Genomic DNA, 25221 nt, shown 5'->3' with positions numbered 1-25221 from the left:
ACTGGCTGTGAAAAAGTCGGTGGATATGATGCCTCCCCATGTGAGGCAGCTGCGCCAAGCTGGACGGAGACAAACCGGAAGTCCGGCGACTTTACCTTCAACATTAAAGCAGCTGTAAGTGGCGCGAGAAGACCTTGGGCGATGATGCTTTTATTGTGACAAACAGCAAACAGGAAGCTCAGTGTCAATGACGTGTTTTTGTCGGGTATCGTCCGTGCGCCTCGGTGCCGAAGGAGCAGAGGAGCTCAGCGTTGCGCAGAGCATGTAGCCGAAACTACAGCAGACGTCAGATCGAGGAGCTGAAGTTTTAACTCGAAGTGATTTATCAAATTTTCATAGGACACATTCAGAACATTTAGGTCTGCTCCTCATTAATCTACCTGCTGGGACCTAAATGACAAATAGACAGCGACACGGAGCCACTCAGTGATACACGGGGCGCGATGGAGAGCAAGGGATTACTCCGCTGTAAGATCGTGGTCGTCGGTGATACGCAGTGTGGAAAGACGGCTCTCCTCCACGTTTTTGCCAAAGACTCGTACCCAGAGGTAAGGCAGCATGTGATGAAGATGAACACATCGGCTCTGATTGCTGCTGCTGCTGCGCAGATGCGTAAAGTGCCTGAACCCAAACGGCAAAAGTCTCCGCGTAGTCTGGGATTAATACAGATGTATAAACAAAGCTAAAACAAAGGCAGCTAGGCTTGTTTTGGCTTTATTTTCAAATATACCAAGACACGAACAACTGGGAGTTTTCACAGACAGATAAACCAAAAGACTATTGATGTGGGAATATGCGGTTTTTTTGTACTCATGTGACCGAAATGCTGCTCAGCTTTTAAAATATTTTAGAAATACTGTCTATTATACTGTTATCTATTATCTTTGTTTGAGTAAAACTGCAAAAAACTAATTCAAAAATAACGAGATCTGCATTCAGCGCCGAGATACAACAGGTAAACTCATCCCCTCTGCGCCTTTACGCACAGCGCGCGTCCGTGTCCTGGAGCGACTCGGTCCGTAAACTCTCCGGTTTGAACTGAACGACAGAAAATGACATTCAATCACCGCCTGCCCCTCCGTCTGTCTAGACTGTGTGTTTCCACGCTCTGTGTGTGGACACGAGGAGATTAAAATGAGCAGCTACAGATCAGATTAGATTCCATAAGAAAGAGTTTATCTCTAGAAAGTATAATCTGCTGAACGATTTAAAAACATCTGAACTAATCGAGAAGAATAATTTTTTTTTCCAAAGGAGTGTAATGTTTGACAGTAAACAAACGCTGTCTATTGAAAGAGTTGATCCATTCAGTTTGTAATAGATCATCTCATTTGATGAGAACACATCTAATGTACATCAGCAGCCCCAGGGTAATTAACAGACAGCTATTTTATAAAAAAGGAAATAAGAGCAATACTGTGTTGTTTTGTGTGTGTGAAGAAACTTAAGTGGTGACAAAAATATCCTGTAGAGAATTTGTTTTTCATTAGAAACTCATGAACTATCGAAGATAATGAAATTTGTTGACCCAATTTTCTGAATTTGGAAATGGGTCAAAGCTAAGAAGTGGCTCCATCTTCTTTCCTCTCACACACACACTCACACGGATACAAGCACCGTCTCCTGCCTCTTGACATTCACTGCTGCACTATCCTCCACATCCACAGCCATTTGAATTAATGGGAAATCCGACTGGTTCGTGTTTCTGGAAACGTCTCACAATGTGCACATCTAATTTTAACCGCACTCCTCTCATTCTCCTTCTCAGAACTATGTTCCCACCGTGTTTGAGAATTACACAGCCAGCTTCGAGATCGAGAAACAGAGGATCGAGCTCAACATGTGGGACACTTCAGGTAAGACTTGGCTTTCATCTCCCCGCGCTCAAACCGTTATCGCACAAGTGGCAGCGGCGGTGGCGGTGGTGAGAGGTGCGCCGCATCACCAAGGAGTTACTGCAACATCAGAATCCTTCGAGCGTTCAACCGCTTCCAGGCTCGGGGCCAAAAACCGCGAGCCACCACCGAGCGTGGCAGGATGATGCGAAATTAATGTTTCCAACAAATTGAACTCGGTTGCAGAACGCGTGTTTATATAACCTCAGTCCTGTCACCACCTGGCCGCAACAGCGAGCTCTTCATGCATGATTCATGCCCGCGAGTTGGCGTCACGGCCTGTAACGCATGCAACGCGGCAGCTTTACGAGTTTGTTCATTTGAGTTGACGAAATTGTAGTTTTTTTGCAATTCAGAGCCATTTTCCAAACCAGTCAGTCTCCAGATAAGAGCCCAGCTTTCTCCCCTCGTCAGCCCTCGGGCCCTTTCACTTCCACTTACATAATAACACAAACTTGTTCCCACACAAGCGCCGGGCAGCTTTGATGCACAACGTTCCATTAACCTCCACCCATGCACACAGACGGACCAGCCAGACGAGCCGGAGATTAAGAGCTGCAGCTGCTGAGCTGAGGGCCCGGCGCTGCCTGCCGGGTTTTGCAGCGGGGCGAGGCCGCTCCGCCGTGTTTAAACAGCAACACAACTGCTGGCTGGTTCACACACACCTTTTCTCCCATTGAGCTGTTCGGTGGTTAGCAATTAAGACACTAAAACAGTAATTTACTCCACCTCACACAGAAATTCAATTCATCACTCTGGGCAAAGCAGGCGCCATTCTGGACTTTAAGACGTCATTGGACTGGACTGTAGGTTGACTCACAGGTGTTTTTTTTCTTGAGAGGCCATTAATAAAATCTACTGCTATATGCTCCTGTGGATGATACACAGGTATTCATTTTTAATAAGGAATACTTTGGGAGGGTTTATGGAGGGAGGGGGGTATAAACCAGCTGCAGAGAGGACCTGGCAACCCATAGGCGGCTGGATTTATTGGTGGAGTTTCACTGATTTATGAAAGCAACAATAATAATAGCTGATTTATTAGTGTTCGTATTAAAAACCCTTCGCTGTAAATCTGAAATATTGTGATGTTGTTCTGGACGTTGTAAAGAAGAAAGAAAATGAAAGAGCCTCGGCAGCACCGGGGCGCAAAGGAATAGTCTGGTTTATGCAAATGGTTTAATCAAATCAGAGCCTTTATTGTCATTATGAGAGCATAATTTTTGCAGAGACCCCCGGCTTAAAGGCGCACACAAATATACGGACATTTAAATAACGCCCGTGAATAGAAAGAACAGGCTTAAAGAAAAAGAATATGTGCATAGAAAACGTGAAGAGAGCAGTTTTCCTACAGCTCGCGCTCAATAAATACGAAGCTACAGACATTTAGATAGTTAGCTTAGCTTAGCATAAATGCTAGTGGCACCTACTAGCAAATGTTACATCATTAGTTTATAGTGGCATGTTTTATAAGATGAGATGAGATAAGCTTATATTCATCCCACAGTGGGGAAATCCTCATTGTTGAGACGTTTACACAGAACAAAAATAAGAGTATGAAAAAAGATAAAAAAGATACATTACAAACAAAAGTTTGGAAGCAAGATCATAGTTTTTTTTTTACTTTTGCACAGAAGTTGTGACTCTTGCAAATCTTCTCAAGCCTAAAACTAAGCACGTCTTTGTTTCTATTGCTGACATTTATTCAGCAATGGTCTGCTAACATCAAAATACACCTAAAGGTAAACTGAAGAAAATGGTTCATATGAATAAAAGTCTGAACATGCACTAAATACATCCCAAAATACAGAGAACTCATGCTGTTTTGTGTTGTGAACAGAAACTTGAAGCTGCTTCCAAACGTTTGGCCTGTAGTGTACATATATATGTATATATCTATAGTTGGGAGGGCTGCAGACAGTGCATATGTATGTACATGTAGTTACATACAGAACAGTGCAGTAGTGGATGAGGAGGAATATTTGCACATGTGTTGTTGTTGGTCTGTTGGGAGTAAACCTGGTTGTAGAGTCTTGCAGAGGGGTAATTGTGCCGATAGTGATTGGGAATCTATTGCACAGGTTGCGTTGTCACATACAAAGAAGATGCAAAGTGCTATCAGTATGCAGTTTGTAGTTTATTTCATGCCCTTTTAACAGCCTCGTGTCTTATTAAACGCCACAATGTGACGCATCAAAAGCTTAAAATGCACAGCTGTGTTGCACTATCACTATCCCAAGATATGGTCTAGTTGTTGAATGGTACGGTTTATGGCAGGTGATCCGTGTCTGACCTGAGCTGCCTTCCTCATCGCTCCGTGAAGTAAAGACTGGAGCTGTGCCTTGAGCCGTTCCTGCTCGATTTTCTGGGTTTAGTCTCAGGAGACGGGTTGCGTCGACACAAACATGTGTATGACCACAGTTCCCCCCCGCGGTATCCGTCTAATACATCAACGGAGATTACGGTAACCCCGGTGTTCTTGTGCAGGAGCCTTGTAACAGAGCCTCCGATTCTCTTGAGGTTTGAACTTGTGCTCTCACTCGTATTAACTTCTCCTTGTGCGATCACAGTTTGTGAGAGGAAGAGACACCGGAGCAAGTGTTGGCGAGTCCCCCAGACAATAAAGCACAAACATTAGAGAAGACTGTTGCAGAAAAGGGTTCAAATAGACTTGATAAAAGAACCCCTGACAGATATTGAGGCTGGAGCTCCTGAGTGAAGAATATTCTAATAATTGGAGATAAGGAGATGAAGAGCAAGGGGGTGCGGGAGGGAGTTGGGCAAGATGCCAGCCTCTGAGCTGCCCTCTCGTTGTGCCGAAAGAAACGGTGGATTTAATTAATCAGGCTCTTGCTGTGTGACCAAACACTTGTCCCCTTGTCTCCTCCATTCTTCATCGCCCCGACGCCTCTTCTTGCCTTCAGAGCCTCGTAGGTTAAACTTGTTTTATGTTCCTCCGGCCTAAACCAGCCCCTCATTCTTCTCTCAGCCTTTCAAACCATTGTCACGGCTTTTCTGGTTCTGTCTGTCTCAGTCGCGTGGTGATGCAGGTGAGTCACGACAAAGGTCAAAGACGAGTTAGCCAAGCTCATCCTAGACTTTGGAAAAAGCCTTGAGGTTTGTTTTGAGGCTATTGTGTCGATATCGCAGGTGTTAGAGCTGTGGGTTGGATTATTTTAACAAAGAACAAAGACCGTGGCTCAGTAGGTAAAGAAAGTCGTCTACAAACCAGAGGCTTAATGGTTTTATGTTAAGTCATTTGGACATAATAAGTAGCCAAGTTGGTAACAAGACGCAATGAGTTCAAAGTAGTTCAAAGTAGGACTGGGTGGTTTACCGGTTCCTACCGAATACCGGTATTTTTTTCGTTATGATATGAATTATTAATATATCGGCATAGCATGTAGCTCCACCACGAGTAATATTCCCAAATATTCCCACTACAGTTGATTTAGAAGCTCAAACCAAATGAAAATGCTCCATGTAAACACCTCACTGGGAATAAAGAGGCCCAAACCGAATGAAATTTCGTTCGGTTTCACAGGGGGTTGAATATTCCTTTTCCCAAACTGATCGAAAGCCAAGTCAAGGCTCCGTCCTGTCTGAGCGTGCTCTGTCTGGACGTAAATGCACAGAGATGCTTGTTTTTAATAACAACTGTGAAAGAACTGGACATTATCGCACACTTAGACGGCAGAAAAAAACAGAAATATTGAACAAATTCAGAACCGCTGGAAAACCTTGAAGACCGGCTACTATAAGACTAAACAACACAATAGCAAAAGTGGATATGAGCCCACGAACATTCACGAATTAAGCTGTTGCTTTAATGATAAAAAACTGTAAAAACAATAGCAACTACTGTCGGATTAGACAAGAGACCTCTATATTTGATCAGTCACATGATGTTTGCATCGTTCTGCTCATGTCACACGTCTGTAAAACGACTGTTCAGATGAAAAATAGTGACTGTGTCACTGTGAGGTGTGGTGAAGATGGAAAGGTGAAAAAATTAAGCAGTGGAACTGGAAAAAAAACTCTAAAGACACAGAAAAACCAAAAAAGAAACACTTTTTGCAGCTGTTGTCAGGCTAAAGTTGCAGTGCTAATGGGGCCGTGTAAACCTGTTTTACTACTAGTGTGGGATTATTCTACAATATTTACTCATCATCACAGTAAAATAGTCCATCATTAGTCAATCTACTGCATTAATTCCTCTCTCAACCAGTAGAAAATGTTTGAACACCAATATGTTCAACACCAAATTAGTTTTAGACGTTTAGATCATCTGTCCTCACTATGGCTTTTGACACCTGGTTGACTTGGTACAATACTGTGCAGAAAAACACAGAAAAACTCTATTAAGCTAAGTAGTTAGCTTCCTAATTCATATTGGCTAAAAACTAAAAAATAAGGGAGAGCGCTGCATCGAGGAAGAAACCATTGAGTTATTTTGTGCCATACGGGTTCACGCGTAACATCCGTAGGGGGGAATGTAGGGATGAACGCGAGGGGAAGTGGTGAGTCAGAGAAGAAGAAAAACTTTAAACACATTTATTTTAACACCACAACATAACTGAGACATAAACACTGGAGAAGGACTGAAGCCATGTGGTCGAGCCAAACAACACAAGCCCTGACTAATGAGCTCCTCCAAGTTAAAAACAAACAGAACGTCTGCAAAAAAGACGGCACCAGAAATACACCATCGACCTATAATCCCATAAAAGTACATTTAAAAAAGAAGTTACTTACACGAGGAGGGTGCAGACCAACACTAACAGTTGCTGTGGTTCTCTACATGACCTGAATAATAGTCTTAGTCTTAAACCCTCTTGCAGGTCAGTTTTGACCGTACGTTTTGACACCTCTGCTTTAATCCCTCGCTGTCTAAGGATTTTCTGGGGCTAATGTCTGCGCAAGCACATTCAGTACCTAACAACAGATATCTAGGCCTCGACTGCCCGTCCCGTTCGCTAGACTTTATTCAACCAGAAACTCGAAACGCAAGAATGCAATCGGAGCCGCGAGCCGACGTCTTTTTGTTTGTCGTATTTCAGGACCCACACAGACACTTCTGGCTAGACTAGAGAATCAGACACCTTAAATGTCTACTTTTATTCTTTTATTAGTGGAATTTACCAATCAGCAGTGAGTCAACTGTGGTTTAAACCTTCTGGAGGTGACGTACAACCACCAGGTACACCCACGTCAAAGTTAATCCCTATGGCTCTGGCACGACAAAGGAATAATAATTGCCTCTGAATCAAACTAGCCCTCTTTGGTTTAGTCAGTGTTTACATATTAGTTTCTGCAGTAATTAACTTTCTATGGACCTTGTGGAGTCGTCAAAAGACAACTGTTGGCTCATATCACCATTAAACTAGGAGTGGGTATTGGCAAGGACTTCACGATACGTAACATGACACTTGAGTCAAGAATCTTTGATTGATTGGACATTTTTTATGTATATTTATGTTATTTCCCCCCACAAATTTAAATTTCTTTAAATACACATTACATATTTTAGTAAAGTGATAAGGGATAGCTTAATATTGAACGCAAAATGATTTAAAAATACAAGTTGTATATGTGAAAATCAGATGACAGTGATAATCTATTGGATAAACTGAGTCAAAAAACAATATTAATCCAAATGATCCATTTCAGAAGTCGTTCAGGATCAAAACATGACTTTTTCTTTTAAAATCGATATCGTATCAGAAGATTAAATATCGCGATATATTGCCATATCGATATTTCTAAAAAAAAAAAGCACGGTTGGTTTTCAATGATGCAGCAACTCGTGTTGGCAGAATCTTGTTATTCGTCAAAAAACAGAAAAGAAAAAAAAAAGACCTAATTTGCCACAACACCATTTATATGTCTCTCTTTGCCCTTCTCTGCAGTTTTCTTTAATTTCATCCATTCTTCCTAACACCCCCTCCGGCTGTAGCTGCCTCTCTGTCTCAGTTTCAAACCGAGTCAAGGTCAAGAGTCCCACTGTATTGGGGCAATGCCCTCTCAGCACTTTTGCACTTGATTAGCTTAGCTTGCGCTTTCTTTGTCTGTCTCTCCATCCATCTTTAGGCACCCCCCCACCCCCCTTCCTTGCTTCTCACTCAATCTTTTTTTCTCATTTTGTCTAAAAAAGAAAAACTCCCTTCGTTGGTGCATCCTGACAATCCAGACACCACATTTCTTTAAAGACTCTTTAGGTGGAACTGCACCACTCACTCATGTGTGTAGCCGACCATCCAGAAACCAATAACAGTTTGTATAAGCGCCCTCCGTGGCTCGTTGGCTACAATCTTAACAGCTCCGACTTGAACCCAAAGAAAAGTCTTTTTTGTGCAAGTGAATTATCAAACAATTTGTCCCAGTGTTAAATAGATCATAAATCAGATTAATACCAACGACCTTTACATCCTGAATGAAACGACTGGTGCTAATTATGAATATGGCTAAAAATCACCTCCCTTTTTTCCCCTTCAACATCATGTTACAATGTCAAACTCAATCAGACTTTGTCCTGATTCACCTCGTCATGAATGGAAATGCGGACGTCGTCTAGCAGGTTTTTATTGGGCGAAGGAATCAGGAGAGAGTCTATTTTTAAAACAAGGAAGCAACCGTTTGAGACAAGGAATCAAGTTGTGAGATATTTTGATCGACATACACCGAACAGCCACAACATTATGACCACTGACAGGAGAAGTGAATAACATTTAAACCGTCTTGTGATAATTCAGTGTTTTGCTGGTAAACGTTTGGACCTGGATGTAACTTAGACATGAAGAACAGAACAAGGTGTTGACCTCAACTGATCCAAGTATCTTTGGGATGATCCACAGAGACCCCTCCGCTCAACCCGTTCAAACCCAAAGGCCCCCCCCACTAACAATATCCTGTTGCCAGATACTAGTATATTCGATACGGTATCGGTGATATCGATCCGATACCAATACTTTGTGTAAATACACCGTAATGTATCTGTTAAACCTTAAAATTATAAATATTTCTATTTGTATAGCTTCATAAAAAATGCAAGACGTCAGAGTTATTTGTTTATTTATTTTAAAGTATATTGGCCTCATTTACTACATAGCCGAGCTAATACAACAACAGAAAAAAACAAACAAACAGAGACACAATCACACAAAATATGTGAAAATTAGGTTCCAAACTCTAAAAAAATGAGTAAAATATGATTTGACAGTATTAGAATCTACACAGTATTAGAAAGGTGGTTATAATGTTATGCCTGATCAGTGTATATGTCAAGCATGAAAGTGTAGACGTGGTGCAACAAGTTTCTTTATTGTGCAAAGCAACATAGAGGAAGCACTGAGTTTGTTTTCAAGACAAGGAAGCGGATAGATACAATCACACAGTCTCACGTGATTATTTTATATGAAAGAATATTGACAAAACCAAACTCCACGGTTCATCTCGCCAGCGTTTCAACATTTACCATTATAGACACAGCCTTTGTCCCATAAATCATCATTTTCTGTCGCATCAGACGACTGAAAAAAAAAAATAAATAAATGAATAATCCCGCTGCACAGCCATTTGCCCGGCACCAAGTGAAACACAGACGCATTTAGTGACTATCAGGTGAACAAAGTGGAGCGTTTTAGCGGCTGGAGAGCCAGATGTTTTTCCTCAGGAAATGACAGAGAGCCAAACACAGTCACAAGGAAAGTGGATGCTGGGCTCCAAATAAATGCTAATGTTGCTCTGATGTCAGCTCGAAGTGTAAATAAGCAGCTGTTTGCCATAAAAGCTCATTTCTGACGCCAGCAATCTGCCTACAGGTTATATACTGATCATTTCAAACTGGGATTTGCTCTGTCGCTGCCTCCAGACTTTAGAGGGTGTTTTTTTTTTTTGTTTTCAGGCGAGCGTGTGAAAGTGTGAGGTAAGAGTCAATGAAACAACCGGCTCAACCACCTGCAATGTCACACCTCGTAGGAATGAAGCAGCAAAGGAACGCGCTGAGGTCACGTCCTCCAGGGCGGCATTCGCTTCAAAAAAATTTATACCTGAATTTCCTGCGTTACGTCCTCGAAGGGCCAGTGGACACATGTCTCAACACGTCTGAGCACACAAACACATACACACACGCGGATGTTTACCCGCTTTGCAAATATCTCTGGTATCACTTCGGTTCCATGCATCCATGCCAGGTCAGCAGAGTGTCTGAGGCAGAGATTGCTTCAACAATCCATCATTCATTCATGAGCAGCTTTTATGACCCCAATTACACGTCGACTCCTTGAAAGCACTACCCAGATGTGTGAGTGAGTGAGTGAGCGGCACTGGCTCCGTGACGGAAAGGGAGCTCGGTGTTTGGCCGAAGCATCTCGCAGGCTTTTTTGGAACGGGAGTGCAGATATCAGGGGGGAACTGGGGGTTTTTTAGTCCACGTGCGGAGGTGTGTGTGTCTGTTTGCGCATGAGTAAGCGCTGTAAGAGGTTACACGAGTGGAGGGGAGGGGGGGGAAATATATAAATAGAGCCGGCGAAGAGATGGAGGGAGTCGAAGTGGAGTGCTCAGCGGTTCGAGTGCCATTTCAGACTCGTCTACGGGAGCAAAGTGCGGCGAGCGGGGATTAAACCAGCGTCGGTAGGTTTCCAGGGTTGCGAGCCTGCGCTTCACTCAACGTGGTCGGATTCTCTTCTGCTCATTCGGTCCATTAAGAGGCCGAGGGTACATTGAAAATCAATGGCCTGGATGCGTCTCCTCTCCTAGTCCCAGTGGACTCGAGGTCTGTCTTTCCACCCCCCCACCCTCCCTCCTCCGGTGCATGTGAAACTGAGCAGTCTGAGACTCAAAGTGCACACAGGAAGTCTACCTTTTAGAGTTGACCTTCCACTCATCAGAGGCACAAAAACATTGATTTATTGTTTTTTTTTTAAGATTTCTTTTTGCAGAATTACTGGCACATTAAATATCCTTGTCAGCTACAGCAACTTTCTCATTGTTAGTTGTATTTCTTTGTTCCTTTGCTGACAAGGAATAGCTTCAGTCTACATTATAAAGGCCTTGCTTCTTCATTTTCATTAATATTCTCAGATTTACTGCCTTTTTTTTTTTTGTGTCCCCTTTCAAGTTGTAAACATTCGCGTTCACAATAATGAATGCCCTGGATTTTGGTGCTATCGTAGCGGTACACAAAGAGGCTTCTTCTCTCATTCACATGAAAGAGTTTGGCACAACAAAGAACTACCAGCAGCGAAGGGCGAATGTGGCGACCTCGCCTGTGTCTGGGCCAAAAAGGGATGCACTCGAACACACACGCTGCAAAGACTACAGCAAACGGTCAACTAGAGGTCGCACAACTTCAGCTTCTGTGCTGTGACGGAAGTCAAACTCGTCTCTGATCTAGGAAAGTAATGCTTTGCAACAACGAAGTCTATATTCTTGACCTGAATATAAAGGCTGAGTAGAGACAGGTCATGTGCTACATACTGTGAGGTGCAGATATGTATAGCCTGTATAAAAACATGCAGCAGCTCAGCACCATCAGTAGCGTTTAATAGTACAACACAGCATGTTGTTAGATGGGATAGTGTAGCAGGTGTTTCTCTGCAGATAAAGGTCTAATAATTTTATCAAATAGTTGTTGTGCAGTCACAGGACGTTGTGAATGGATTTGGACCATTCCTCTGCTAGCGTTAGCGCATGTCTTTTCAGATGCATTGCAGTCGTACTTTAGTTGTATTTAAAGACTTGTCACGGTAGTATGGGCTTCATCTTTAGTGAAATACAGCTGTTAGTTTGCTGCAACGACCCACTGGACTCCTCACCTGTCTTCTTCTAGGAGGCGGCCATGTTGTTATTGTCACGTGATCGACACGTTGACACGAGACTAAAAGCGTCACAGCACAAGAAGGAAAAGCAAACAGGAAATAACTCTTCATGCCAGCAGGGGAATGAGGGATTTTCCCCTCATTCAAAAAGAAAAACCAGAAGAGCTGCCGTTAGCTGGGAGGCTAAGAAGCTAAAACACTATCATACAAAGCAAACCTCTTCTGAATCAAGCTGATCAGTCGACCTCCAGTTGGTTTATTCAAAAAATACGAGTGTATGTTGAGATGAGCTGAAGACCCCCGGCATGTGTTTGATAACCTTTAAAAATCATGTCCTGAATAAAGCACCTTTGAATCTGGTAAAACTTGTTAATAAAAGCGAGGAGCTCGTAAGAATCTGCTTCAGCTCTATAACTTCCTTCCTCCCTAACATTTATGGCGAAGTTAAAACGGCTCAGTTGTGATCGAAAACCAAGTAATTAGTTTTTGTAGTGCACTTTGTTTACAGAGACAACTGGAGGGGGGGGGGGGCACCCATCCACTTAAGACCCTCTCTATCCCTCATCTATAATGCAAGACGTAGGTATGACTACAACCCCCAACACCTCAGTCATCACTTTTAGGGCGGGAGGAGGTGAAGATGTTTCTGCTGCATACTGACACTATATAAATATAAAAATATGTTTTTGTTCGCTGGTCTGAAACATAATGTCACAATAAATATTCACAAGACAGGATCAGGTGATGGAAACAGTTCACAGTAACACCAACGGTCCGTCGTTTATAATAACATTTCATTACCTTTCCGGTCCTTACCTGGGCATTAAATCACAGACTTATTATTAAACCAATGGACAAAAATTGCACCATGTAAACCTGATTACTTGCGTTCATTCCATGCAGACTAATGTCTCGCTGCATCTGCAAAGCAAAGCTGTCGTCTTCCAATCTGACCTGGTTCTTCAGAGAGAGTTTGTTTTAACGCTTTCGGGATTGAACGTTACTGGATGATTAGTGAGACGAGAGATTAAAAGTTAAAAATGAAATATGACGTAAATTTTAAAGTCCTTAGAGATTATCACATTTTAGTGACGCGCATCAATACTGAAATATCGATACTTCCGATACAAGGTGTTTAAGCTCTAAAATCGACTCTCAAATCATTTGAAGTGGAAAGTAACTAAACTATTTGAGTTGTGGCAACACAACAAACCTTGTGAAACATCTCAGGTTAAACCACAACACAGAATATGAGGCGTTTATGATGAGGAGGACAGAAGAGGAGAGAACAGGGTCACAATTAAGATACAAGTTTTATAGTAGTTCTTAATAGTTAAACAACACGTTATTTTCATGGTCTTTAGTGTTTAAAAAATAATTTTGATACATTTTGTATGGTTGTGTCTCTGTTTCGGTTTTTCTGTTGTTGTATCAGCTCGGCTATAAAGCAAACGAGGCCACTAACCTCAATGTACTTCAGAGTTTAAAATAAATAAATAACTGATGTCTTGTTTTCTTTATGAAGCTATGATTTGAAATACAATACTTTACACATTAGTATTTACACAAAGTATCAGATCAGTATCGATGATACCAGCCTGAATTTCACTCCGTATCGGATCTGAAAGGAAATCGGTGGCATCGAACATCAGTATTACAAACTAGGAAGTGAGAGGACCTTTGCCAGAGACCGATGACGCACCAGAAGAATCAGTAGTTTTATAGTGGGACGTATTAATTTATTGTTAAGGACTAGAAGTTTTAAATATCACACTCTCTGCTGCTTCTATTATTACAGAAGTATAATAATTAATCTCCCATCAATTAGATTTCTGGGTACGTCAGCAGGTGAAGTTTACTCAGTTGCCATGGAGACGGCTTAGAGGTCCTCACACGACCTACGTATGGAACTTCGGTTTATGATCTATAACAGGTGGGAAAATCAGCCGTCTCCATGACAACCATACAAACTCTTTTTTTTTTTTTTTTTTAGTCCCCCATTGTTATAAATACGATAACCTTCCGTATAATTACAGTCTGATTAGTCTTATTCTAACCAGTCCGTCCGTTAAACCCCCCTCTTCACACGTTTAAGAGAGAATCGCTCTGGTCTGTTATGACAGGAAAGACAACGTGTTAAACTGTCTCGAGTTAATAACCACGACTTAATAACGCCGGTGAATGACTTGTTTCAGTCGACGTGTGACTCAAATTCACGGTTGTGTGAGCCCTGACACGCCGAGAGTGATCTTATTTTAGGATCCGCGCGACCAGAGTCGCTACTTATTGTCATGCATACTTCTCTGCTTGAATGGCAAACAATGGCCTGGAAAAGCAGCAACGGAGGAGGGAGGACCGAGCGATGCCGGTGCTCGCTGGCTGCTTCCATCAAAATGCAAACACATCTTTGCACAATGTGCCTGTCAAACAACGCGACGGCAGATTTTGATTTGCAGCAGCACCCGAGATCGTCTCAGCGACAACAACAACTGGACGAGGGGGTTTCACGGGGCTGAGATTCAAATGTGTTACCGACTTTATGTCGGGTTATATTTCTAACTCGCAGTGAGGACGGTTTTGCTTGAAATCAGCACTAATCCTGCAAGAGTCCTTAACATTAATGACAGAGGGAACAGGCTGGCATCTGGGCCTCTCCCATTCACATTAAAACCTCCCGGCCCCTCGTGTGATTTTATATGCTGTCAGCTCTGGGCTCAGCCTTATGTTCTTCTGTGCAGCCGCGATTCAACATTCAGACCCCCAAAAAAAAAATTTAAAATTCATACGCACACATATAATATGAATTTTAACCTGCCCTTCGCCTCAGGATATTGAAAACTCTGCAGCCACAAAGAAAAGAAGAAAATGTACGACATTTATATTATGCATTATTCACGCAGATCAGGCGTAACATTATGACCACCTTCTTGCATCCTGCTGGGGTTGGCTGCTGTTAACCATCAAGGAGGGTCATTACTATCGGGTGGGTGCTACATGTCTGAGTAACAGGGTCATGATGGCTACTGGATTGCATACTATTACGTAATACACATACAATAAGGACAGATAAAAGTAGAATAAAGAAAAAGCAGAATGGAGCAAGTAAAAGGCCAAAGAACGCAGAGGAATCACTGGTCAATAAATAGATAAAACTAAATGATTTAAGAGATAAATAACAGTGGTTTTAATGTTGTGGCTGATCGGTCATTTCTAAAATAACGCTTTATTCCGACCCTTGCAAAGACGGAAAACTACCTTAGGTCTGGACCTGTTGACTTTTTTTGACTGTTAGATATTAATCTCCATTTAAACTAAGGAAGTGAAACATCACGTATCTGTCAAATAAGCAAACAGCCACGTTTACACTGAAAAATGAACAAGTGGAATTAAAAAAAAAGAAAACATATGCAAGAAATTGAATTATTTTCCAACTAAATAGACGACTTGTTTAATTTAAATGATAAACACAGTGGGAGAACTTATAATTAAACATCAATAACCGCCTCCTCATGTACAGAGCAGAGAACACAGCCTCCGCAGGGTGTTTCAGAGTCTTTATTTGTGCGGTCAGCTGCAATTATCAAGCATTTGTTTTTTTTTTTTTAAATTTGACTAAAAAATACACTGTCTGCACCTTTCCCGCGGCAGCAGTTTGCTTTATCGACAGCTTTTTGATTTTTGCTGATGCGTTTCGGGGACTTTAAACTTCGGATGGAAACTAAAAAAAAAGCAGCACTGTTTCCGTTAGAAGGACATGACGAGGACAAACGGGGTTTTAATATTAATGAACGTTTCCGGGCTGCGATGGAAGCAGAGAAAAGTGTCATAAGAGAGAATTAATAACGATTTCCTGTGCAAACATCTCAAGGTGTGTGTGTGTGTGTGTGTGTGTGTGAATACCTGAGAGATCCGACGAGTCAGATTTCTTCTCTTATCTGTCTCTTTACAGCTTTGAGCTTGATTAACCGTTCGGGAAAAAAAAAAATAAAAAATAGAGCGGAGGATGCCTAATAATTAGTTTTACAGGTTCAGACAAAATGAGAAAGAGGAGATATCTCCTGAGCTTTTAAAAAAAAAAAAAAATCACTAACAAGATTTAGCATATTTAACAGGGAGCAGATAATATGCCTCGCTTCATTTCATAATTAAGGAACCTGCCTGGTGGGGCTCGTTAAAGGAAGCTCACCGAGGGAATATCTGCTTCATAAAAAAGCTCGTGCTCCTGTAAACTTTTCCTCTGCAGTATAAACACACACAGCTGAGAACTAAATAAATATTTTAGGTTTGTATTGTTCCTACTCTTTGGCTCGAAAGAAAGAAAAAAAAAAAGAAACTATAATAACTTTTTCCCAAAAGCTTAAAAAAAAAAAAGGAGTGAAGGCAGAATATAATTTATGCAGATTCATCATTTATTTTAAATTAAAGCACAAGATTTGAGAGCGTTTCATGAGTTTTGCTGCAGACACAAAAGTCTGACGATCAGAAATCATTTCAACTATTGTTCGAGATGGTTTTGGCTCGTTTTATGTTCTGGTAAAGGCTCAGTACAGCGATCAGGCATAACATTATGACCACCTTCCTAACATTACGTGGCTCCTAATCAGTTGGATGGACATGGGTGGGGGCAGGGGGCTGTATCCTGCTGCCATCAAGGAGTGTCATTGCTATGGAGGTTGGGGTGGGGGGGGGTCTGGTCTGGTCTGGTCTGGTCTAGGTGGGTGCAACATGTCTAAGTAACATCCACATGAATGAATGTCAGGTCCAAAAGTTTCCCGGGTGTTATTTACTTCTCCTGTCTGTGGTCATAATGTTTTGGCTGATTGGTGTATGATGCACTGATAAAAACATTAACCTATAAAACAATAAATAATCCAAATAGGATGTTTATTGTTTAATATGTTGTTAATCATAGGACGACCAGCAGAGAAACATAAAAAAAGGTCTCAACTGGACTTTTTGTGACTAGTTCTAGTGCAGATTTATTCATGTGGCGTCAAAAACAACACAAATTGTCTCAAGACGCTTTGCAAAATCTGGGCTGAAACCCCCAGAGGAAGCCTGGAGGCAACAGTGGCAAATGAAAAACTCCCTTTCAACAGAGAAAAAAAAGCTTATTAAGCTCATATGGAGGGACCCATCAGAATAACAGAGAACAGAGAAAAGAGAAGTTTATTGTTTCATTGCTATTTGTTGTTGGAGCTGAAATAGTTACTGTCGGCCGCAACTACGCCAAAACAACAACATCCACAAACGTATCTGACAGCCCTCCAGAACGTAACTTAAGAGGTAACTTAAGGTTTGACTCCATCGAATAAATACAGCATAAATTAATATGACCTGACACTAAATGTGAACCACAACACCAGGTTTCTGTGTCTGGATTCCAGTTGTTTCTTTCTAATGCAGCGATCCATTTACTTTTTTCATTTAATTAATTTTACAGTTTAGACGCTATTAAATCCTATGATTCAAACTAATGCTGTTAATCTCCACGTTCAACTCTCACTTTTTACCACTCATTGGCCGTAACCATGGAGATGCCGCTTGGCTGTGACATCACGTTCGTACCTTCTACATAATTCAAGTAGTTTATTTCCAAACCAATCAGACAAGGACACAACATGGACATTACAGCAGCAAACAGGACAACCAGCTTGGTGTGAAATAAGGATGGAAGAAGCAGAGCTTATCTATTTCCCAACCCCATTCATCACAAATATGTAACCAAAACAATAAAAGCGAAAACAACAAAAACATTAAGTTAATCTCTTACAGACCTTCTCCTTTCTCAAGCAAGCGAATTCTCATTTCCCCTTTTTGCCCTCCTCCTCCTCTTTCTTATACTTTTCAAGGACTCCTTTTCTAAACTTCCTTTAATTGTTTCAGGTTTTTACTGGTTTTTAACATCATCTTCTAGGCTTTTCCATAAACACACGGTTTTCATGATGGTTCTTGAACTTTGTTGCCGTAGATTAAAGTTTCCACTTAAAGTATATTTTCCCTCTAAGGTAAAAGATTAGTTTTTGCTTTATAGATTAGATCTTTATAGCTTTGTAAACTATTCTTATGGCTCTTTTCTGTAATAAACACAGATTGGTTTGGTAGGAATGTCCCTACATTTAAACACAGTGGCTCAAATATGACATGTGAAACTTAACACACATTTAATCACATGTTTTTCTAAAAACGGCCACAGATGAGTCACGGCTACAAACCAGCTTCTCTGCTGAATTTGAGAAAAATTGTCGTGACAAACTTGGAGCAGCGCTCTTCTACTAATGTAGATATAATTACAGAGTGAGGTCTAAATGTTTTGTCACTCTAGTTGTTTACCATATTCCAGTCTCAGTTAAATAAAAACTAAACTCTCGGCTTTAATTCGTCGGCATTCACATCCAAACTGGAGGAGCACTTCAGTTTTTTTTTTTTTTTTTTTTCAAGAGACCAAAAGGTAATTGGACACTCGAAAGCTGCTCCGAGGACAGGTGTGGGAAATTCCTCCGGTGTCTCATCATCGATCAAGCAGGTGAAAGGTGCGGAGTCGGTGCCAAGAGCGTCATTCGGAAACGTGAGAGCGCGACATGTGATCAGAGGAGCTCTCAGCGCTAAGTGGAGCGAGCGAAATGAAAACAAGTCCAGTTAGAAGTGTTTGATTCATTCAGAGGAGGGAAATAACGTAGCGTAAATGGACCAAGAAGAACCCTGTGTACTATGAAGAGGAGATAGTTCAGCGTGGATCAACACGGGAGACGTCCACCGACACCTGGAGGACAAAGGACACGTCCACGAAGATGAAAACGTCCACATTTTAGCCACAGAAGAAGAAGAAGAAGAAGAAGAAGAAGAAGACATCTATGTCAAATGGTGAACTCTCTCTCTCTGTACTGATCAGGAAACAATCTACAACACAGTCAGAACATCTGTCCTCAAACCTTGAGACCACAGGTGTCAAACATACGGCCCGTGGACCTAACGTGACCCAACAGAGGGTCTAATCTGGCCTGAAGTGAAAACTTACGAAGGAGATGCCACTTTTTCCACTGAAAATAACGGCTACACCTAATTTATCCACTGTTTTAGAAAGACAAGTGGACAGAACAAAGCACTGAGACCCAGGACTAAACAGGAGACAACTATGTGTCCAAATTACACTTATTTATCTTTAAACGATAGCGTAGCTGCCTTCAGAGTCAGTTATAGAAGTTCATTTAACGGTTAATAATTTGAGTTAAAACAACAAAAAAAGAATAGTTCATGTTTAAATAAGGGAATACGCTTTGTTATTTCGTGTAATGTCACATGTTTGAAGGGAACTGTGTTTTATTTACATAGCGGAACCAGTTGCTGGTTTGGGTGATGACAGGTTTTTTTTTTTTGTTTTTTTAACTGCACCGTGTTCAGGGTGGAGCAGTGATCACTAACACGTTTGGTATGAAAGACGCAGGTGACAGAGGAAGAATTTAGTTTCCTCTTAAACTCTGTTTAGTTAAGAAGGAAATGAGGTTTGTTTCTATATTATTATTGTTTATATTACGTATGTATGTGTATTTTATTTAGCTCTTACGACACTTTCCTATATATATTCCTATATTGCATGTGAAATAAATGCCTGTGACTGGAAGAACACATTGTGTGTGAGTTACAGATAGTTCATTAAATATTCTCCTCTACTTGTTGCACTTTGCACTAAAACAAATGGAAAACTGTTATGGGTGGCTTGAGATCAAACTGGGGTGTATGTGACCCCCCCTCAACTAAAATGAGTTTGACGCCCTGACGCTCTAATTGATATGGCTCGTTAAGAAGACAGGGAAGTTTCCTCCTATGACAGGTAACACACACAGAGACTGTTATGATGTCAGAACGAAAGAGAAAGAAAGAGACGAGGCCTGGGTTCAAACACAAAAGTACTTAATGAAAAGAGAAAGTAATCCAGAATACAAATAAACTAAAGGAAACATGAAGACTAAATGACAAAAGCAGGGTAGACAAAAACAACGCAACGGGGAACAACACACACAGTGAGAAACCAATGAACACAAGGAGGCAGGAAACCAAAGAACTTAACAAAATAAAACAGGAAACTCAAAACATGTTCACAAAACCTTGACTTAGACTTTAAAGATCCACGAGGGAAATTACTTTGTCACAGTAGCTTCATTGCACATAAAAGAAAACACTCTTAAAGAAACAAGAAATTTGTTCTTGCTCCCGAGGCTGCGAGAACAAGAAAAAAAGTCATTTATATTTCATGAACAACTCTGTGGACGTCCTCATAGAAGAACTTTAATGTCATTGCACACACGCACATACAGTGGCCGTTAGCAAACCATACCCACTTCCACTTTCTGACCAAGAGGAAAAAAAAGTTCTGCCTGGCTGACGTGTCGACAACAAGCTACAAGAATAAACAAGGGCAACGAAAACAGAATGATGTAATTTTGTCCTTTCATAGTATGGAACAGCATCAACTCCCACCGGCCCTTTAGTGCTGAAGAATGAATCATCTACAAGTCCTGTTGCTTTTCTTGAAAGAGAAGCTTTCACGTGACCAAACAGCAGAAGGTTCACCACAAGACGCAAAACCACTCGGAAACCTCAAGAACAGAAAGACCGAAGAATTTAAAAAGGAGAAAGTCAGAGCTGTTCGGCAAAAGCAACAACATTTGTGCGAGCATCCAAACCGCCCACTGGTATATAGCAGCATATAGAGTGATATACGAGCGGAGCACAAGTGGATTATATAAAATTACTAGAGGAAGCTGGAACGAGGCTTTTTTATTATTATAAGCGTCAAACTTTACATGAAGGAGAACCACATGTGGAGTCACAGCTGTGCGTCACTGTGACAAAAGCACCTCTGAAAAACTCTGACAGTTCATTCCTGTATTTGACTATGACTTGTTTTTTTGCATTTCCAGACACTTCTGCTACTGTATTTTGCTGCAAGGTCTAGTTCTGCACCACTGAAGTTAATGTAAAAGCCTTAAATGATGGTGAGATTTGAGATTAGTACCTATTCCTGTATGATCAGAAGGTCTGAAACAGGGACAGATGGACTGTAGACCCCCCGACCACCACCACCACCCCCACACATATACGAGGGGCTTCACGCTACAGGTTCCCGAGGGTCATAAAAGCTCAGATCAATACACATTAGCTGCTGCTCGAGTGCCGAACATGGATTAGTTGATATCAGAGAACCTTTGTGCTCACAGTCTCTCCCACTGTGTGTTTGAATTTTCCCATATTATGCTAATACAAGTTCTATAAATAAAAAAAAGCCAACATATATTATAAATGTGACGGATTTAAATGTTTAATTCTTAAATTAATATTATGATTAAAAATGTCATATAATCATAGTTTTAGCCTGTACTTTCTAAACTTTCTGTACTTGGTGACATTTTCACAAGGATCACACAGGATTTACCTTTATTAAAAACACCTTAACACATATATATATATATATATATATATATATTTTTTTTTTCTTTCTTGAGAGTCAGATGTGAGGATCAATACTGCTGTGGGGTAAGAAAGATGGAGCCAGGACGTAATTAGCTTAGCATTAAGACTTAAATAAATACTACAGAATAGTGCTGTCTCTAAAGTTTAAAACATACCTTTAATGTTCATCGTCTGTTTAAGTAGTAAATGGATACGGACAAAAATATTCACGTATATTAATAAAAGTATGTTTTTGAGATGTGGACTAAGCTAAGCTAGCGAGCTAATTGCTTCAAAACCACTCGTACAGCACAAATATGACAACGATTTTATTTCTCAATCTTAACTTAACGGAAGAAGCATCGGTTATAAATTGTTATGGTGAAGATGTATAATCTCCAGAGTCTTGGTTTCTGCTTGTCTCGAGCATAGACTGTACATAAATATGGACACTTGTTGTGGTCATGGTGTCATATCCTGTTTCTGTAGCGTCAAATAACAAACTAAAACAAAACTTCTCAGAAATGTGGACACATGAGTACACATCAATATTATATTAATACCTACAACAACAGAAACCACACATCCATTGTAAAGAAAATATTTGATGTGTATTTTAGTGTTTTCTTTGGTCCAAGTCCCACCCACTAACAGGAGGAGGCGGAGCTTATGACCTTTACTGCAGCCAGACACCAGTGCTGCTGATATTTGTGGCTTAGCTTAGCATAAAAACCAAAACTGAGGAGTTACTTTGGCTGGATGTATCTGAGGGTCAAAATATTTTTTAAATTATAAATAATTTGCTCAATTTGTAGGTAAATGGTAACGGGGAAAACAACAAAAACTTTGGACAAAGCCAGGCTGGCAGTGTTCATGCTTCTTCTCACTCATTCTTTTAACTGGCATGAAAGAAATCCATCCAAAGAACCATATTTTACAAAGCACACTAAAACAAGTCCTTTAGTTTGGAAAGTTATTTCGTGTGATTGAAGGAGGATTCAAGCGCAGAGCGACTCGATTCTCGGGAGCATCTCAGTGCTTATTTATTCTGGCAGGGTAGACTGAGCGGAGAACTTGGCAGAACAATAAACAATCAATTAGCGCTGAAGGAATACCAACGAACTGAATACGCCAGAGGAACAGTATCACCTAAATGTGATAGACAGGCTGCGATATAAACAGCTTGTGTTGTTTTAATGTGCAGCCAGTCCTCAGACGTAACGGCCTGAGGAGGAGCTACCACACAAGGGCATTAACTCTGGTCTCTGATGACTGCACCGATCCACGGTTACTACCTTTTATTTAATTTCACTCGGCGCAGCGACGGTATCAGGGAATGAACAGCGCTCCGTAAAAGTTCTCGAATCTTCCATCACTTTACTCACTTTGAAATCTAATTTACCGGACATGTTGCTGTCTACGACTGTACTTTTATAATGGAGAATAAACGTCTACTTGGATTACTTCAGCTTGGGAAAAATATAAATAAATATATGGGAGAGTGCACTATGCAATTATTCAGCGTTCTACCATGCTTCTTTTATTCTGCCTTGGGACGCATTTAGGCAAAATTTCCTGATCACGTACACGTAACGGAAAAACACATCACGCACTCGGGTTATTTTTCAGGCTCATTCTCCAGACAAAAGGCATTTAAAAAGAATTCAGTGGCGAAAAACATTTCTTTAGCTCCTGCTTCAATCCAATGTTTATTTTTGTTATTGTAGCCATATTATTATATTATTTTCTTTTGTGATGAAAGTCAAGTTGACGCAGACTAGTCTCTGATGACGTCATTTATAAAAACCCAGTAGAAAGTAATGAAATATACATTCTTGACATGAGCAGACAGCTAATGTGCGACATACTGTGAGCTGCAGATATGTATAGACTGTATAAAAACAGGCAGCACCTCAGCACCATCAGTAGCATTTAATAGTACTCTACAGTGTGTTGTTAGATAGGATTGTGTAGCAAATATTTAGCTCTGGAAAACTGGAAACAATGAAATCCCAACGTCCTCAAATGAGCACTTGTTAATTAGTTAAATTTGCGTCTCATATATAACTAGAAAAGTTAGTAAAAATAATTGAACAAGTCTGTTGACGCTTCACTAACAAGACAAAGTGTCTCCTTAAGAAGGCAACAAGAGTCTAAATGAAGCAGAATAAGCTGCCACAAACCTAAAACCGTATGTCCCCATATGAGGACGTCGGGTCTCAGGAGGTTAATGTGACAATAAATGAGTCTGCATACAATTATTATGGAACGAATGCCTGTTTATCTTCTCATAAGTGACTATTTATATAATAATCATGTTTATTTTGATGTAAACCAATGAAACTATGATATTTTGTGTACAAATTTGATCTTGCTTCCAAACTTAGTGTACACATCTACTCAGAAAAATTAAAAATTAAAAACAAATCCAATCTCCAACCAACTGTTCAGACACAAGCAAGAAATACATTAAACAATTAAAACTAGAGGAATGCAAAATCCAAAAACAGCTGACAAAAATGTCATCGGGCAAACCCACCGGAGTTCAGGCTAAAAATATAAAGTGAACTAAGGCGCGGTGATAAAAGTGATAAACGCTGGAATGCTCGACGAGGAAGCGCAAAGATGAATCGGAAAACCGGCGAAGAGATAAAGCAAAATAAAACAGGAAGTAATTAAGAGTCTGAGATTGTTGTCACAGAGCTGGTTTACACGTGAGGAAGAAACGCTCGCTGCAACACGTGTGCACGGACGCCGCCATGTTAATTATTGATCCGGCTCCAGCCGTCACAATATTCTCTTCTTATGTGTTACGATAAATAACAAAAATAAAAAAAAAGTCTGAGCTGCCTCTGGGAGAAGAAGTCTGGTTCTCAAAAGTGACAGCCATGATATAAATTCAACATGAAATCTGTTTGTTGTTCAGGTAATGGCTTAAGGTGCGCGGGAAAACACATCCTGTTATTTTGCAACAGTCGGCACAAGTTCTAATGACAGAACCGCGGATAAAAGACATTACTCTGCATAGCCGGAGCCTATATGGACCTGGTGTACTTGGAAAAGTGCTGACGGAGCAAACCCGCAAAATGAAAACTCCTTCTTTTTACAGCGTCACAGCGCTGCCTGGCTCGGACTGGGGTCGGCGGTTTTTCATAAAGCAAAACGACTTGATGTTTTCTAGCACAAATGAGAAAAATCAGAAAAAAAAGAGGAAAAAAAAAAATGTGGGCGACTTTTTAACTCGGCTGTTGATCACAGTTTGATGCTGAGGTGGAGCTGACGGTGCGAAGCTGAGCTACAGCTGTCGGTTCACCGATACCAGCAGGTGTGTGCAAATGAGCCCGAGGAGGCCTACGGGTGGTTTTCACCGCGACTGTCAGACACACTCTCCGTTTCTTTCTTTTCTTTTCTTTTCTTCCTCCTGTTCAGTTAATCACCCTCATTTTCTGTGTTGCGTTAAGACCTAATCTGCACCTGCACAACACCAGAAACACAAAGGGGAACAGAGTGTTGCATGTAAAAGAGAAACAACAAAAAAACCCCGGAGCAGGAATTTATCACAGAGACAAGGAGGGAAAAACGGTCGCAGCCTTTTTAGTTTAACATTTTTTAACACATGTGCACAAATGTGTTTTGCTTCGGGGCAGATTTCAGGCTGCAGATAACGTGGGCGTGTGCTGTTGTTTTTTTTTACTTGTGAACAAAGTGTTTCTGTGTGACGTCCTCCAGGTGCGTCGATGCTGCACAAACGAAATTTTAATATTTTTCATGAATGTGATAATTTCTTACTGGTTATATTAACATTTTTAAGACTCTTAATTCAATTAACACAACCTGGAAAGATCATGAGACACACGATCCTGTTTCCACTGAATTATCTGCATGTAAACCACTAACTGAGAAACTGACTGCGCATCTTTATTTATGCACATGATAATGTGCTTAATTTGGGAGACGTATTTATGCAGTGGTCCTGTTTGAAAGTAGCGTCAGAGAGATCTGAAGTCACTAATTATAACTTTTAGCTTCTGAGTAGAATGAAAAAAAAAATTACAGGA

General features: G+C 40.8%; 1 protein-coding gene across 1 annotated transcript in view; it reads left to right on the top strand.

Annotated features, from left to right (window-relative positions):
* The first annotated feature begins 221 nt into the window (after positions 1–221).
* LOC125022939 (rho-related GTP-binding protein RhoN-like) overlaps positions 222–25221 on the top strand; it is a 35932-nt gene continuing 10932 nt past the window's right edge. Inside the window, exons 1-2 of the mRNA XM_047609942.1 lie at positions 222–548; positions 1769–1856. Coding sequence (XP_047465898.1) covers positions 444–548; positions 1769–1856 — 193 coding nt within the window. The 5' untranslated portion in view covers positions 222–443. The remainder of the gene's footprint in view (positions 549–1768; positions 1857–25221) is intronic.

Source organism: Mugil cephalus, chromosome 16 (assembly GCF_022458985.1).
Source record: "Mugil cephalus isolate CIBA_MC_2020 chromosome 16, CIBA_Mcephalus_1.1, whole genome shotgun sequence".
Classification (NCBI taxonomy): Eukaryota; Metazoa; Chordata; class Actinopteri; order Mugiliformes; family Mugilidae; genus Mugil; species Mugil cephalus.
Note: the sequence above shows the minus strand (reverse complement) of the source record. Positions and strands in the feature narration are given on the sequence as shown.